The sequence below is a fragment of the Vigna angularis genome, chromosome 3, assembly GCF_016808095.1.
Source record: "Vigna angularis cultivar LongXiaoDou No.4 chromosome 3, ASM1680809v1, whole genome shotgun sequence".
NCBI classification, from domain to species: domain Eukaryota; kingdom Viridiplantae; phylum Streptophyta; class Magnoliopsida; order Fabales; family Fabaceae; genus Vigna; species Vigna angularis.
This window is the reverse complement of record NC_068972.1, coordinates 20868170-20882833: the sequence shown is the minus strand read 5'-3', so window position 1 is coordinate 20882833 and position 14664 is coordinate 20868170. Positions and strand designations below refer to the sequence as shown.

General features: G+C 33.8%; 1 protein-coding gene across 2 annotated transcripts; it reads right to left on the bottom strand.

Annotated features, from left to right (window-relative positions):
- Window positions 1–12412: 12412 nt before the first annotated feature.
- LOC108325235 (40S ribosomal protein S15-4) lies at window positions 12413–13641 on the bottom strand. Of its 2 annotated transcripts, none has more exons than XM_017558272.2 (3): window positions 13521–13641; window positions 13242–13445; window positions 12413–12914 (listed from the first exon to the last, which is right to left on the bottom strand). In XM_017558272.2, exons 1-3 carry the CDS (start codon window positions 13521–13523, stop codon window positions 12666–12668), a joined length of 456 nt encoding a protein of 151 aa, XP_017413761.1. In that variant the 5' UTR covers window positions 13524–13641; the 3' UTR covers window positions 12413–12665. The 2 variants fall into 2 exon arrangements, with proteins under 2 accessions (XP_017413761.1, XP_052730654.1); XM_052874694.1 differs by having other exon boundaries at window positions 12807–12947; window positions 13521–13634.
- Window positions 13642–14664: the final 1023 nt, after the last annotated feature.

The window sequence follows — 14664 nt, the reverse complement described above, 5'->3', positions numbered from 1 at the left end:
GATGAAAGTGATTTCATTCATACAATTGTTTATGATAAAGCAATTTTAAGAACAAACTCAAGCTCCTCAGAAACATGTGTTTCATGAGGAGTATAAGTCCATGTAAGATCATAAGGTTTGAAAACTTGTCCCATTACTAGAAAGTATGAAGCTCATTGGTAGTAAGTGAATATTTAAAACCAAGAGAGATTCTAATGGTAATATGGAGAGGTATAAAGTTCATTTTTTGACGAAGGGTTATACTAAAAAGGAAGGTGTTTATTGTTTTTAAAGAGACTTTCTCTCCAGTTTCATCGAAAAAATCTTTTAGAACAATAATGAATTTTGTTGTACATTGTGATTTGGAGCTTCACCAAATGGATGTCAAGACGATGTTTTTCAATGGCAACATTTATGAGACGATTTATATGGTGCAACCAGAAAACTTTGTGTCAGGAGACCCGAATGATACAATTTAAAAAATAACAAGACTCATTTGTGGGCTAAAACATACATCTCCTTAATCGTACCACAAATTTCATCAAGTTATTATCTCATTTGGTTTTGAGATGCATGTTGATGATTGTGTGTATCACAAATTCATTAAGAACAAATATATTTTCCTAGTCTTGTATGTTGATGACATACTTAAAGGATTTGGCATGAAGGATAGTAAATAAGGGGATTCTCCAGTTACTAAGGGAGAAAAGTTCAGTCTCATAAAGAAATTTAAAAATTTAAGAAATGCAAAAGATTCCCTACGCTTCAGTGGTAGGGAGTTTGATGTATGTCCAAGTATGTAGGCGTTTGGTTATAACATACACAATTAGGGTTATAGGTAGATATGTAAGAAATTCATGAATTGATAATTGGAAATCAACCAATAAAGTTATGAAGTTTTTTCAAGAGAACAAAGGTTTATAAGGTCACATATATAAGATCAAACCAGTTAGAGATCATTAGGTATTCTGACTCAATTTTGCAGGATGTCAAGATAGTTTAATATCCACTTTAGGTTACATTTTCATGCTAGCTAGTGGTGCGGTTTCTTGACCATGTACCAAGAAAACCCTTATGGTTTTATCCACTATTGTTGCAGAATTCATAGCATGCTATGAGGCATCAAATCAAAGAATATGATTGATTTTTTTGTCCTGGAAATGCATATTATGGAAGGAAATGATAGACCACTTAAGTTATACTGTGACAACAAATTAATTGTATTGTAGTTTAACAACAATAGAAGCTAAAGTAAGTCAAAACATATTGACATCAAGTTCTTGATTGTTAAAAAAGGGTACAAAGTGAATGAATTTTCATAGAACAATTAGGAACAAACTTTATGATGGTAGATCTTCTTACCAAGGCTCTTACAAGGTCTTTCATGACCATGTTGTTCATTTGAGTATTTTTAATTTTGGAAGAATCTTTGGTTTCGTGGGAGTTATTCACTTTTGTGTGCTTAAGTTCTATGTTTGTTTTCATGTATACATACATTCTTGTGGACTCATTTTTGGTTTAATAAATATATAGTTTATTATTAAAAAATTACACTTTGTATATTAAGTTATTGTATTGATCTCATTGAGATAAAATAAAAACCAATTAAAAATAAACGTGAACATGTCACATAATTTTCATTGTACAAATTGTTAGGTTTTGTCGCAATTGTTACAATGAAAACTGTTTTGGTCCTACATGCAAATATAATCAATGAACAAGATCTTATACATATGCTCAAAATATATAATGACAATTTTAAACTCAGCTTAACACATTTGTGATTAGTGGGTGATTGTTAGTAATTTTGGGTCATTCATATATATAATTATTAAATGTGTTATGGCCATTATATTCTATTAGCCAATTTTATAAAGTGATCTAATTAAGTAAATGTGACTAAGGGCATATATGTCATGAAAGGATTATTGTGTAGATATCATAAACAATATTTAATTTGTTGAGAGATCAAATTAAAATTTGAAACTTAAGAAAAGTAACCAACAGAGGTTATATAAAGGGGTTATGGTTCCATTTGAGAACACACTTGTCAAAACCCTTACATTCAGTAGATAGTAGAGTACAAGTGTCAATGAAAGGGTTTAGAAATTCAGAAAGTGGAAGACAAGTGTGCAGCGCTGAGTGGCCGATCGGTTTAATGACGGTAGTATTTAAAGAAAAATTTCAAACTTCGTGCCACTTTTCCTACATGCACTCTTGTTCTCCAAAATTCTGAGTTTCAGCTTTTCTCCACCTTCTCTCTACAATCTTCTACTTCTCTCTAAGAATTCTCATTTCTTTCTTCTTCTGATCAACAATCAGACCACGTCTGAGATCTCCTGGTGTCAAAAGCTTTCTATTGCAACCATCAAGTTGTTGGTTTGAGCTGGTAAGTTCATTCCTTCTTAACACTGTTGCTTTTCTGGCACATGCAAACTCAATTTCTGTTTGCATGAGACTATCATCTTCTTCAATGAAATCCTGATAGCAATTCTGGTCTTTTATTTTGGTCTAGTTCGTAATCGGTGAACTCTAAGGGTATAAGATTTTGTAGCGGTGAGCCATTATCATGCATCTGTGAGCGTTCGACTACGTTTAGAGGTAAGGGAAACTTATATAATTTGATTATGATTCTTGTTTTGAATGGTTGCATGTTTGCTGATCGTTGGATGAATATGAAGTATTGTTGTTACTGCATGTTTGGTTGCATGAGTATATGAGTTATAAATGATGAGAAACTAGATTGATATAGGGTTTTGATTTTAAGTCTGTAGTATTCTGTGTAATTTTGTGTTGTCACCGAGAGTCATTATTGACCGTTCAGTTTATACTTGGGTATTCAGTCTGGATTGGATTCTTCTTCTATGGAGAATTTCAGTTAATGACCGATCAGTTTTCTCTTAGTATACTTGTAAGTAAGCGTTCGGTCTAAGTATAGTTTCCTCTTTATGCTTCCTAATCAGTTTAGTTAATGTATTCTATAATACTTAAAGTCGCAGATGTTATCTTTATCAAGGTTGTCAAACTCGAGAGTTTACGTAAACTCGTGAGAGTCTAATAAACTCTACTCGTAAGCTCAACTCGTAAACTCGTAAGAGTTTACTTTGCATGAAAAAAAATATAAATAAAATTTTAATTCAAATAAAATAATAAAATTATATAAATTCAATAAGCTTCTTTGCTACAAACATAAAAATAAATAAAATGCCCAGGAGCTTAAAATATTGTGGCAGCAAAGTTTTTTCAACCGTGCAGTGTATTTTAATTTTTAAAAATAAAATGAATGCTGCAATGACATAAGATTATTAAAATATATGCTACTGTAAAACATAAATTATTAAAATATATGTTGCAGTGCTGTAAAGTTTACTCGTTAAAGTACTTGCTCTTAAAACATAAAACCAAGTTAACCATTGAGGGTTTACACGCAACCCGCAAGTTCAAAGACGATACAGCAAGGTTGACGGCGAGGTCGACAGCGAAGTCGACGGCGAGATCAACGGTGAGGTCGATGGCGAGATCGATGGCAAGATCGATAGACGACGCGAATGATGGGAACGAAGGCGAGATCGAACGACCAGAACGAAGGTGGTGCAACGGACGACGAGTTTGAACGCCAAGATGGACGACACAATGGAGGGCGAGCCTGATGAACGAGGGCGCGGCGGAGGGCGTGATCGAACACGAGAGCTTGAGAACGAAGATGAACAGTGAGCGAAGATGAATAGTGAAAACGAAGATCCCAAACTTGCAAAATCGGAACCACACTCGCGATTTCAGGTGAGTTTAGCGAGTCTACCACCGATTCCACCGATTCTACACCAAAAGCGAGTTTGCTTACGAGTTAACTCGAAAGCACCATGTGAACTCATAAACTCGACCGAGTTAACGAGTTAACTCGCGAGTTTGATAACCTTGATCTTTATCCTTCATTGAAAATAAGTGTTGTGTAATTATATATTTATATTCCTTCATTTTGATATAAGTTCAGTAGTGCTCGGTCTTGAACCAAGCGCTCGGTATTGTTACTATACTTCATTGTGTACTAGCTTTGAACTAAGAGTGTTCGGTCCAAGTCAATAGTATTCAGTTAAAGTTTGTAGGGTTCGGTTTAAGTTCCCAGGTTCCATCAAAAGTTATTATGATTTTCGGTTAACTCTAAATTATATGTATTCTTTAGTATTCGGTACATTCTTAGGAGTTCTGTCTAGTAAAATATTGTTCTGTAGTAACTGTTGAGTGACAAGTAAATGCCCAAATATTATCACGAGTGTTCGGCTTATGATGAGTCTTATCTAGAATTGATTGTTCGGTCTTGTTCTGTGTATAAGTGGAAGACCGCTCGGTCTTACACTAAGTGTTCGATTGTGTTAGTCTAAAAAGTATTCAAATCGTTCGATTTTGTCTCTGAGGTGGATGTTATTGTTCAGTTTTGATTTAAGATGGGATCTGTTTCTATTGGTTCGGTTTAATTGTACTGATGAAATATGATGGTATTTAAAATGTGATATGAATGGAATAATATGAAAATGAAAGAGTATTCCAGGAAGGAATATCTCATGATTGGTTATTGAATGGAATAGTATGAAAATGAAAGAGTATTCCAGGATAGCTGGCGTTTATCTTGATATTCTGTGATTACTCATTCTCAAGTAGACAAGAGTAAGTCATGTGTGAGAATGGCAGGAGGTCCAATCCATAAGGTGAACTTGGGCGGAACGGACTAACCTCGGGTGACAGCTGTTGAGGGCATCCCAACTATTACATCACCCGGGTGCAAAAACGTTGTAGCTACACATAATTCATATATTACAGAAAGTCAGAGTAAAGTGGTTGGTCATTGCATGCGTTGATGTATGGTTATGGTTGGAAATGCATGATTTGTTGTTATATGATTGACTATTGAATTATGTTAGATTTATTTGAAAGATATGTTTTACTGAATTAATTAAATTACATAAGCTTACCCTATTCTCTGTCTTGTTTGTATTGTCCGTTCGGTCCTTATTCCTATTGCAATGATCATCTTGTGGATGTGAGCAGAAAGGGACGAGTGCTTGCTGGAAGAAGCCTTGGAAGAAGTGGAGGTTAAGGCTGAACCTTAAGACCATTCGGCAATTAGAGACTTTCTTTTATTATAACCGTTCAGTATAAGCATAGTTTTGGAAACCGTTTAGTTTAGACTGTAGATTTTGTAAAGTTTAAATTTTGAAGTATTGTTGTAAGGTCGTTTGACCATAAACATACTTTTTCTCTTTCAGAACTGAACTGTAATATTACTAACTGTGAATATTCTATGGTATGATTTTAGACTATATTTTGGGATGTTACGTTCATATTATTCCTGTTTTTTTCTTTTCTTCTCCATCAAAGGAGAAAATCAAAAGAAAACCTAACATGCTCTACAAAAAGAGGAGCATAAACAAATCTACATCATTCACTAATTGTTCCCCATATTTAATCGTCCTTGTATGCTTATGTTTTCCGTTCTAAAGAAAATTGGAAACTGCTCTAATGGTGGAAGGGTTTATTGCGCATTAATTATTTGATTTGTTTATGATTCATAACCTAACATGATATTCAAAATCTTTAACACAAAACTCTCACTTTTATCACACCATTGACTTTAAAGAAGAAAACAAGTTCAATAACACCAAAATATCCAAAGTGTAATATTATAATCCAAAGTGTAATATTTATAAAATTTTATCAATTAGAATTTAAATTGTTAAGATGGGACTTTAAGTTTAACTCAACCCAGAAAAATTGACTTATAAGTAAGGTTTGCACCCACTTATATACTTTAACTTTGATTTATCTTTAGTCGATACAGAATCTCCAATTGACTCTCATCACGCCGAGATATATATATTTTGAACGTAAAACTAAACATTAATGAATCGGTCAATAATAAGTGGAACAATAGACCCAATAAACATCAAATTTTGCTAGGATAGATTCTCTCTAACTTATGGCTTTGACGCCATATTAAATATAGTAAAAATTAAGTATAAGATTAATCTTTCTTGGATAGAAAATACACATAAGATACTATATTTATAATAATAAAACTTTAGACTAAAGCCAAAATACAAATAATGATAAAAAAGAAACAATAACAAAGAAACAAAAGATAAAAATAAGATATTTAACATAAATAATAAGAAACAGTGGAAATATAAAAATCCACTCATGATCACCTTAAGTTGATAATGGATTGAAATTGAATTTGAAAAATGAATCACAAGAACAGAACATGTAATATTCCTCAAAATGAGGTAGAAACCAACACTTCGTTTTAAATAAATGACATGTATGTGCTCTCCCTAGGCATGGTCATTGAGGACATAACACAATTATGATGGTTGAAACATGATAATGTCACATTCAAATATTATCCAATACCACTGTGTTAGCATGGCCCAACAAAACTTAACAAGGTCGTGCTTGATCCTGCACTCCTAAGTCAAGTTTGAATATAAACAAAATTTAAGAAGCAAGTGTTTTTGGTAATGTTGTCAAAATAAGTTAGAACCTGCGGACCTGGTCCACCACAGGTTAAGATCTGGTTGAGTTTGAAAAAAAATCATGTTTTGATATAGGTCCCAGCTCACTTAAAACCCGACTCACCCGAGTTGAACCCGTGGTGAGCTAGGTTGGCTCACTACCCCATTTAATTTAATTTAATTATTTACTAATTATGTTTCAATATTATTAATTAACACTTTTTTTATTGTGTTGTAGATTTGGGATAAAGAAAAATATGTTTCCAAAAGAGAATACTATTATGGATTTATTTATTCAAGACTCTAATATTATAAATGGATAAAACTTATTTGTTTGTTTTTTGTGTTTGTTTTTGGATTACATTTGGATTATATGATATTTTTTTTAATGATTTTGAGTTTAACATTATTTTAGAGTGAAATTTATTTAAATTTGAATAAGAAAAATTAAATTTTTAGATTTCAAAAAGAAAAATTAAGTGAGCTAGTGAGCCAACTCGTTTAACCTATCAATCCATGGTAGGTTGGACCGAGTTCGAATTTTTTTGACTCGCTAATAAATGAGTTGGGTTGAATTGACTCAATAAGTAACCAACACGTAATGTGCTAGGCCGAGTCTGAACGAATTACCTGTTCTTTGACAACACTAGTTTTTGGTATCTATCTTACAAAACATAGCAATTCTTTGAGTAAGACGTGTATAAATTAAGAGAAGGAAGAGCATAATAATCCAGAATGAGAGTTACTCCATATTGTTTTTTGATGAGGCCCATAGGGAGATGAGGCCCAAAGAACCATTGGTCCACTTTTATTGGAAGAATACATACCCTAACAAATGGAAAGTGCATATAAGGAATGTGGGAAAAGAAAGAGAGGAGAGGAAAGATTTTGGGATACAGAAAATCATCTGCATTTCCCTGTTAGGAAGCTTTGTTTTGGAAATGAGAGTTTATTCCAATTGATTTTCTTATACTTTCAATAACATCGTATACTTTTCTATTACTTGTGTGACCTGTTTTCTTTCTTTCTTCTTAATTCCCATCATTTTCCTTATTTCTTATTCTTATGTATTTGATTATAATTATAATTTATGCATCCTAGTTCTCGTCGGGGGCAATTTAGGAATATGAAGTAAACTGCAGAGTGAAACTGCTTTTTCTTGTTTTAATTGAATTCTTCCCTTTAGAATATGGTAGTAATCACAATCTTGCCTAGGAACGATCACTCTAAACATATATGAATCAATTAAACAATGACCATACCATAGTTAATAGATGCATAACATAATGAAGTTTAGAAACGATGCATGATCAATTATGCTTTCTAAACTTCTAATTGAATTAAATCACTCCAAAGATACTCCAACATGAATCCCTATTGGGTCAATCAGCAAGTTTATTTGGGGAGAAAATATTATCGATTCATGACCAACAAATATTTACAAAATTCAGAGAAAAAAATTAAGAGTTGAAGTTTAATATAGATTTCCTATATTATGGTAAATATCTCTAATCCTTTGGACAGAATATCTGGACTCATTCGTTGTGGCTCTTATAAAAAGTGTGTTGTTACAGAGATATTGTAAAATATCTAATGTTGATTTCGTTGCATTTTCGAGTCTTGTGTTTCCATCAATTTTGTTGCTGCCAACGTTCAATCTAGGTTGCAATGTTTTATTTTATTAAAAATATTATATTCCCTAGTAGATATTTTGGCAGATATTTTGGATCTTTTTGATCATGGGCCTGATTTACCAATTCTATAAATAGAGCACTTCCTTCACTCTAAAAGGAGATGATAATCATTCTTCTCTCTTTCTCTTTTCTCTTAATTTCATTCTCTTTCTTTCCCTAAAAATATTCTAGGTTTATTTATTCTCTTTTTAAGAAATCTTTGCAAGTTCTGAAATCATAAGTTCTTAAGGACAGTGATCTACACGTTATACAACAATTTTAATTAACAACTCAATCTTGAAGAATCAAACTAAAAAGTATTTGCGAAACCACTTACATAGATACAAGCTACTGTTATCTTATTATTTGATAATGGGAATATATTCTTAAAATTTCTTAGAAGTATGGAAAATTCACCTTCTTTAATTGTTGATGGTTATAGTTATTAATTTAATTTTGAATGCCTTAAACGAAAATTAAATGCTGATGTTTTATTTGAATGATTCTTGAATTTTGGTAGTCTTTGTGATCATGAAATTCTAAAGATCATTAACGATTTGTGTTTAATTCTGGAAGGAATTTATTTTCCTTGAGAGAGAGATAATGGTTCGTAGAAGTTTTTTTTAACTCTTGATCATTTTAATTATAATTCTAAATCATCTTATGTACTAGTATTTTTTAAACCCTAATTTCGAAAGTTCCCTAAATTGATATGGGATTTTCTTCTTCTTCACGCATAGACCCCTGAGTTGGGTTTTATGTCGCGTCAGCAGTGGGGTATCTCTCCTTCCCCATTCTAGGGAGTTCACGGGAAGAAAACTGATTTCTTTTTCGTACTGGTTCGGACCTGTAGGGAACCTCTTCTTCCCCAAATCGTTTGGCTTTGTTTCGTTCGCAACACGAGGCGTCGTTTTCCCATTCTTTTCTTTTGTTCTGGCGCAGTTCTCTTCTTTTATGGGTTCTGATTCATCCCACATCAGGGAGACTTTCCTCTTTTCCTTGGGTCTGGTTGGGTTTCGCAGGAACGAGAGGCGAGCTCCGGTGACCCAGGCGCGATGCTCTTCGTAGCAGTGTGCGCCGCAATGGCGTTTGAGGACGCTCTTGTAGCGATGGGAATCGCAGAAGCCCCTTGGTCCAGAACTGACGACGGGATGAGTGTGGACAGTGTGACGGCAGCGGAGTGAATCTCTGTTTCTGGGAATCTCGTGTTCTTGATCGTTTTGGGGTTTCTTTACTTTGTGCGTTTTGATTCGAGATTGGTGTAAATTCTTTCCTGTTGATTCTTAGCGTGTTTTGGGGTCTGCGTTGATTAGCAGAGGGTCGTTCCTTTCCTTACGGGTGAGAGTTCATGATGCTCAATGGCGACTTGTTCTAAGGACCTTGGGTTTGGGTTGCTATAGGTTAAACCTATCGAATTAAAACTAGAAATTTATTTTAGACACTAGAAATTAATTTGGTTTAAAAGGAAAGGAATGAGACTTTAAAAGGAAAGTAAGGAGATGATTAGTTAAAATAATAAATAATTTATTATTTTGAATTATATTTATTTATATTTTCTTATTATTGTTTGAGTAAAATCTATTCCGATATTATATTTTTGAATGAGATAATGGTGAGTAAATAGTGTTAAACAGAGAATGATTCTTGTTAGAACTAAATTGTTTTTAGGATCAAACATTGACATGAAAGACATGAGTGAAGTTAATGTGATTTTAGATATTAGAATCATAAGGAAGGGAGATAGTATTTTACTATCCAAAGAACAATATATTGAGAAACTTTTTAAGAAGTTTAGGTTTTATGACTTTATCAGTGAGTATCCCTTGTGATGCTAATTCTAAATTAATGAAAAATAGAGGAGAATTATTATCTCAGCCTTAGTATGTCCAGATAATTGGGAGTTTACTGCACTTGATGAACTTTTGTTATGCAGTAGGTAGATTGAGTAGGTACACTCAATGTCCAAATCAAGAACATTGGGATGTACTTTCAGGCTTATGAGATACTTAAGAGGTTCAATGGATTATGTCATTGAATATAGTGGATTTTCCGCTGTATTAGAAGGGTACAGTAATGCTAACTGGATCTCTGATTCAGATGAGACAAAATCCACTAGTGATTATGTATTCACACTTGGGGGTGATGCGATTACATAGAGATCAGCCAGACAAACAATTATTGCAAGATCAACAATGGAATCTGAGTTTATCGCTCTTGAGATGACTGGTAGTGAGGCTGAGTGGTTGGAAAACTTCTTAGCAAACATTCCACTAGGAATGAAACCAACCCCAACGGTGTCAATACACTGTGATTGCCAATCGACAATAGCTATAGCTAAAAACAAGAATTACAATGGAAGAATAGACATATCCAATTGAGACACAATTTGGTGAAGCAGATGCTAAAGAGTGGAACTATTTCCATTAACTATGTGAGGTCAGAACGGAATCTAGCAGATCCTCTGACAAAACCCTTGGAAAGAAATATGATCTTATAAACATCGAGGGGAATGAGACTTAAGCCACTGGCAAACAAACAAGTGATGGTAACCCAACCTTTGTGATTAGAGATCCCATGAATAAGGTTCATATGGGTAAAAACAAGTCACTTGTTCTGATAGCACTAAATTGATTTTAATCAATTATGTCCCTTCCTATGGTGTGTGTGAAAGTGTTAGAGACTGCATTATTGAGAGGTTAAACTTTGTAATTAAACAAAGTTTTTAATGATCTTCATATTCCTTACGGGTGGTGTATGACTTGCAGCATACACTTGATGAAATCACCTATATGAGTGTCAAGTGGGGTCGCTTGCATGAGATCTTGGCATGACCTCTAGAGCACTCATGAATATCGGGCACGCGCATGGCCTAGTAAGCGCATCACAGCAATAACAGCAAGGATTGTGGGGTTGTATTGTGATTGATAAACCTCTAACACACTCAAGTATCTTTGGTTCATATAGCTTGTTATACCAACTATACTGTGTGTTAAGTTTCTTGATCTAAGATTGATTCTTATAGCTTGCTATACCAGTTTTAATGCAATACATCTTGTGAGACCTAGAATAATTTTATTTCTCTTTCGTTTTTATATATATTTTGCAATATATGAGAGATTGTTATAAAAAGTGTGTCGTTACACAGATATTGCAAAATATCTAATGTTGATTTGGTTGTGCACGTTCCAATTCTTGCGGAACGTTGCATCTTCGAGTCTTGTGCTTCCATCAATTTTGTTGCTGCCAATACACCGGATAAGTCCTTAAGGACAATTATTTACACGCCTCAAGAAGTCTTTTGTACGTGATTTTTATTCTATTATTGTCAGATGTGGCTTGCCCTTAAGCATATTTTAAATGCAGCAAGACGCCTCCAAACTAGAATATCCATCAATTATTTAACCAAGATCCAACACAAAGTAGACATTAAAAGGAACACCTTTATTCATTTGATTTAAAAACAAAAGTCAGAGAACATCATGTGCCCCTTCAAAAGAGTTATTCATATTTCAACATCTACTTTATGCACTGAGGCAAACATTAGTGATAAAATTTGACATCAATAGTGAAGGGATGTTATAATGAGGAAAAGAGGAACAAAATGAACTAGTAAATTCCAATTTCGAAAATAGCTAGAGTTTGATATTCCGATCAAAAGTACTTTCGAGGTCACTTCCGGTGCACACATGGGCTTACTAAAGTGCCGTGGCATAACTGTCAAACCCTGTCAGCCATGTTCACCACTAAATAGGCAGAGATCGTTGGCAGAGACTAAAAAAGGTTGCTATTAAATACGTTGAAGACCATTAAAAAAACAAAATTCTGGAAGGAGTAAAATTGGATACTCACTTAAATCTCAAAAACATATTTAATCCTTTTACTAGCAAAAAGAATGCAATTTTTCTTAAACAACCTAGTCTCATGAAAATAACAGTCAAGATTAAACTCGTGAAATAAGAATTACCACTACCGATTCTAGGAATTGACAAAAAGTAATTGCCAACAAAGTTATGAGTACAACTAGTGTTGTGCTTAAAAATGTGGAAACACATAAAAAATGGTAAGAAAAGAGTGATGGTTTGAGGATGCAAGCTGGGCGATCGATTGAAATGAGGAAGTTAAAAGACTAAACTCCCTCCTAATCAGAGTAATAGCAACAGGCTCATAAAAACATATTTTTAAGTATTTTGATAGACTGTATTCCCAACAAATCATTGGGTTAGTAGTGAGGATTTCAGCAATCAGTGCCAAGCCTTGTAATATAAATTTCCCTGAACAAAATTGACATTAACCTCCGGCATTACAATACAAAATTTGAACGCGGTGTAGAAATGATTTGGTCCTATGCTGTTAAGGCCCATACTAGAGCAATTTCAAAATACGCCATACTAATAAAAATCAAACTATAACAGAAGGAAAAACAAAATCAACAACAAATTTGATTAAACTAGTTCCCATAAACCAACATAAAGTTGGACATTAACAAAAAGAGTTGTTTGATATGACATCATTTCAGAGGAATAAACCTAGAGGAGTGGGTGGCACCTATACCAGGCCTTCCATGCTTAACAGGCTTGTAAGAGATTGAAAACTCGGCAAGATAATGCCCAATCATTTCCGGCTTAATTTCAACTTGATTGAAAGTTTTCCCATTGTAAACACCAATGATGCTCCCTATCATCTCGGGCACGATAATCATGTTGCGGAGGTGGGTTCTCACCGGCTCTGGCTTCTCACCAGCTGGAGCCTCCCGTTTCTATCGCAACACATTATTAAACCCTCATTAAAACTAGCACCACAATAACATTCACAATGATTAATCCCCAAAATAAATCCAATTTAGGTCTTGTCTGAATATACTGCTATACAAGCTCTTCTAAAAAAAATCTAAATTTTTAACGTATAAATTACCTACTGTAACTTATAAAAAAAATAATTTCATTGCTCCTTGTTTTGTTCTACTCCTAAAAGTGCTTGCGCACATAAATTCATCCAAACATACGCTTGAGAATAGAACAAACGTAACGAAAATGTATAAACAGCAAAATCTGAAGTAAGTGAAATTGACAACAGAAAAACTCACCGCCTTACGGAGCTTCTTGATTAGTGCCATAGGTTTGCGGGTCAAACCGCGTTGAAATCTTCTGCGGGCGCGTGCGGTGAAGAGCTTGACGAGCTCATCGGTGGACATATCCAATAGAGCATCGAGATCGACGCCTCGAAAACTGAACTTCTTGAATGTCCTCTTCTTCGGCACTCCTTGACTCACCTCAGTTTCAACGTCCGCCTGAAAACAACAAAGAAGAACAACACCATTAGTGTTACTGCTTCACAACACACCAGAGAGGATATCGGAATTCACCATTGCTGCTGCCACACTCGCGCTCAATGGCTAGGGTTTTTGCGGCCACCTTTTACACTATGCTCGGTCAACAGAAATCACTAGTGTACACCTTACTCTTAAGTTAGGTGAAATAGTAATCACTTCCTTTTTCAATTTAAAAACATATATCTTCTTTATTTTCTTTAATGAATTATTATTTTAAAAAAAACATATCTTCCTTATTTTTTAATAAAATATTATTTATATCTTTTTTCATTTTTAAATGAATATTTAGTTCATTTTTGTCTTAAATAAACCATATTTATTATTTTATATTTTTAATAGACATTTATTTTTATTATTGTGTTTAAAAATAGCATACTTATCAAAATTAAATAAAGTTAAAAAAAGTTAAAAAAAAGTAAAGTTTAAAAATATAAAGTTTAAGAGTCTTTTTCTTAGAAATTTAATAATAGTCATACAAATATTTTATTTGTTAAGGTATATATGTTAAACATACGTTGTTGTTGTCTTCGCTTTAGAGGAATTTACTGTTGAAGATAATTAAGAAAAATTGATTTGCGAGATTATGGTTGTTCGTTTGGAGGGATCAGCGAGGAGGAATTTACGAAGATTTGCAGGATTTACACTTTTTACTTATCTCGCGCATTTGTTCATATTTGAGCTGATTTGATGTAAAAATCGACTTTACCTTCACACTTTTCTAAAATACCATAACCTCTCCATGCAAAATTAATGGTAATCAATTCCAAGTATAACCAAATCGATTCCAAGGTTGGTTAATAATAAAAGGCATTGTTTTATCTTTTGGTAAACATGCATTGTGTTTACATAGAGTGAAACAGTGTTAGGTCACGAGTTAAAATGGCTACAACACCTCGTGTGCCCTAGCTTGTTATGTGTAGAGATTCTCTGCTTTGATACAATCACACACAGCAAAAACATAGATAAGATTCCTCGCAGCTTTGAATTGGTAAACTTTTGACCACCAGACACATTAATAATACATTCTCTGGTTGGTATGGTTGAGTAATGTATTAACTGAAGTTGGTGTATTTACTTTGAGGCAGATTGGTGTATTGTGGTGTGCGGGTGTATGTGGTGAAGGGAACTATTGTGTGCAAGCAAGTAGCAAAGCTCAGCTCAGGTAAATGTTTTTGTG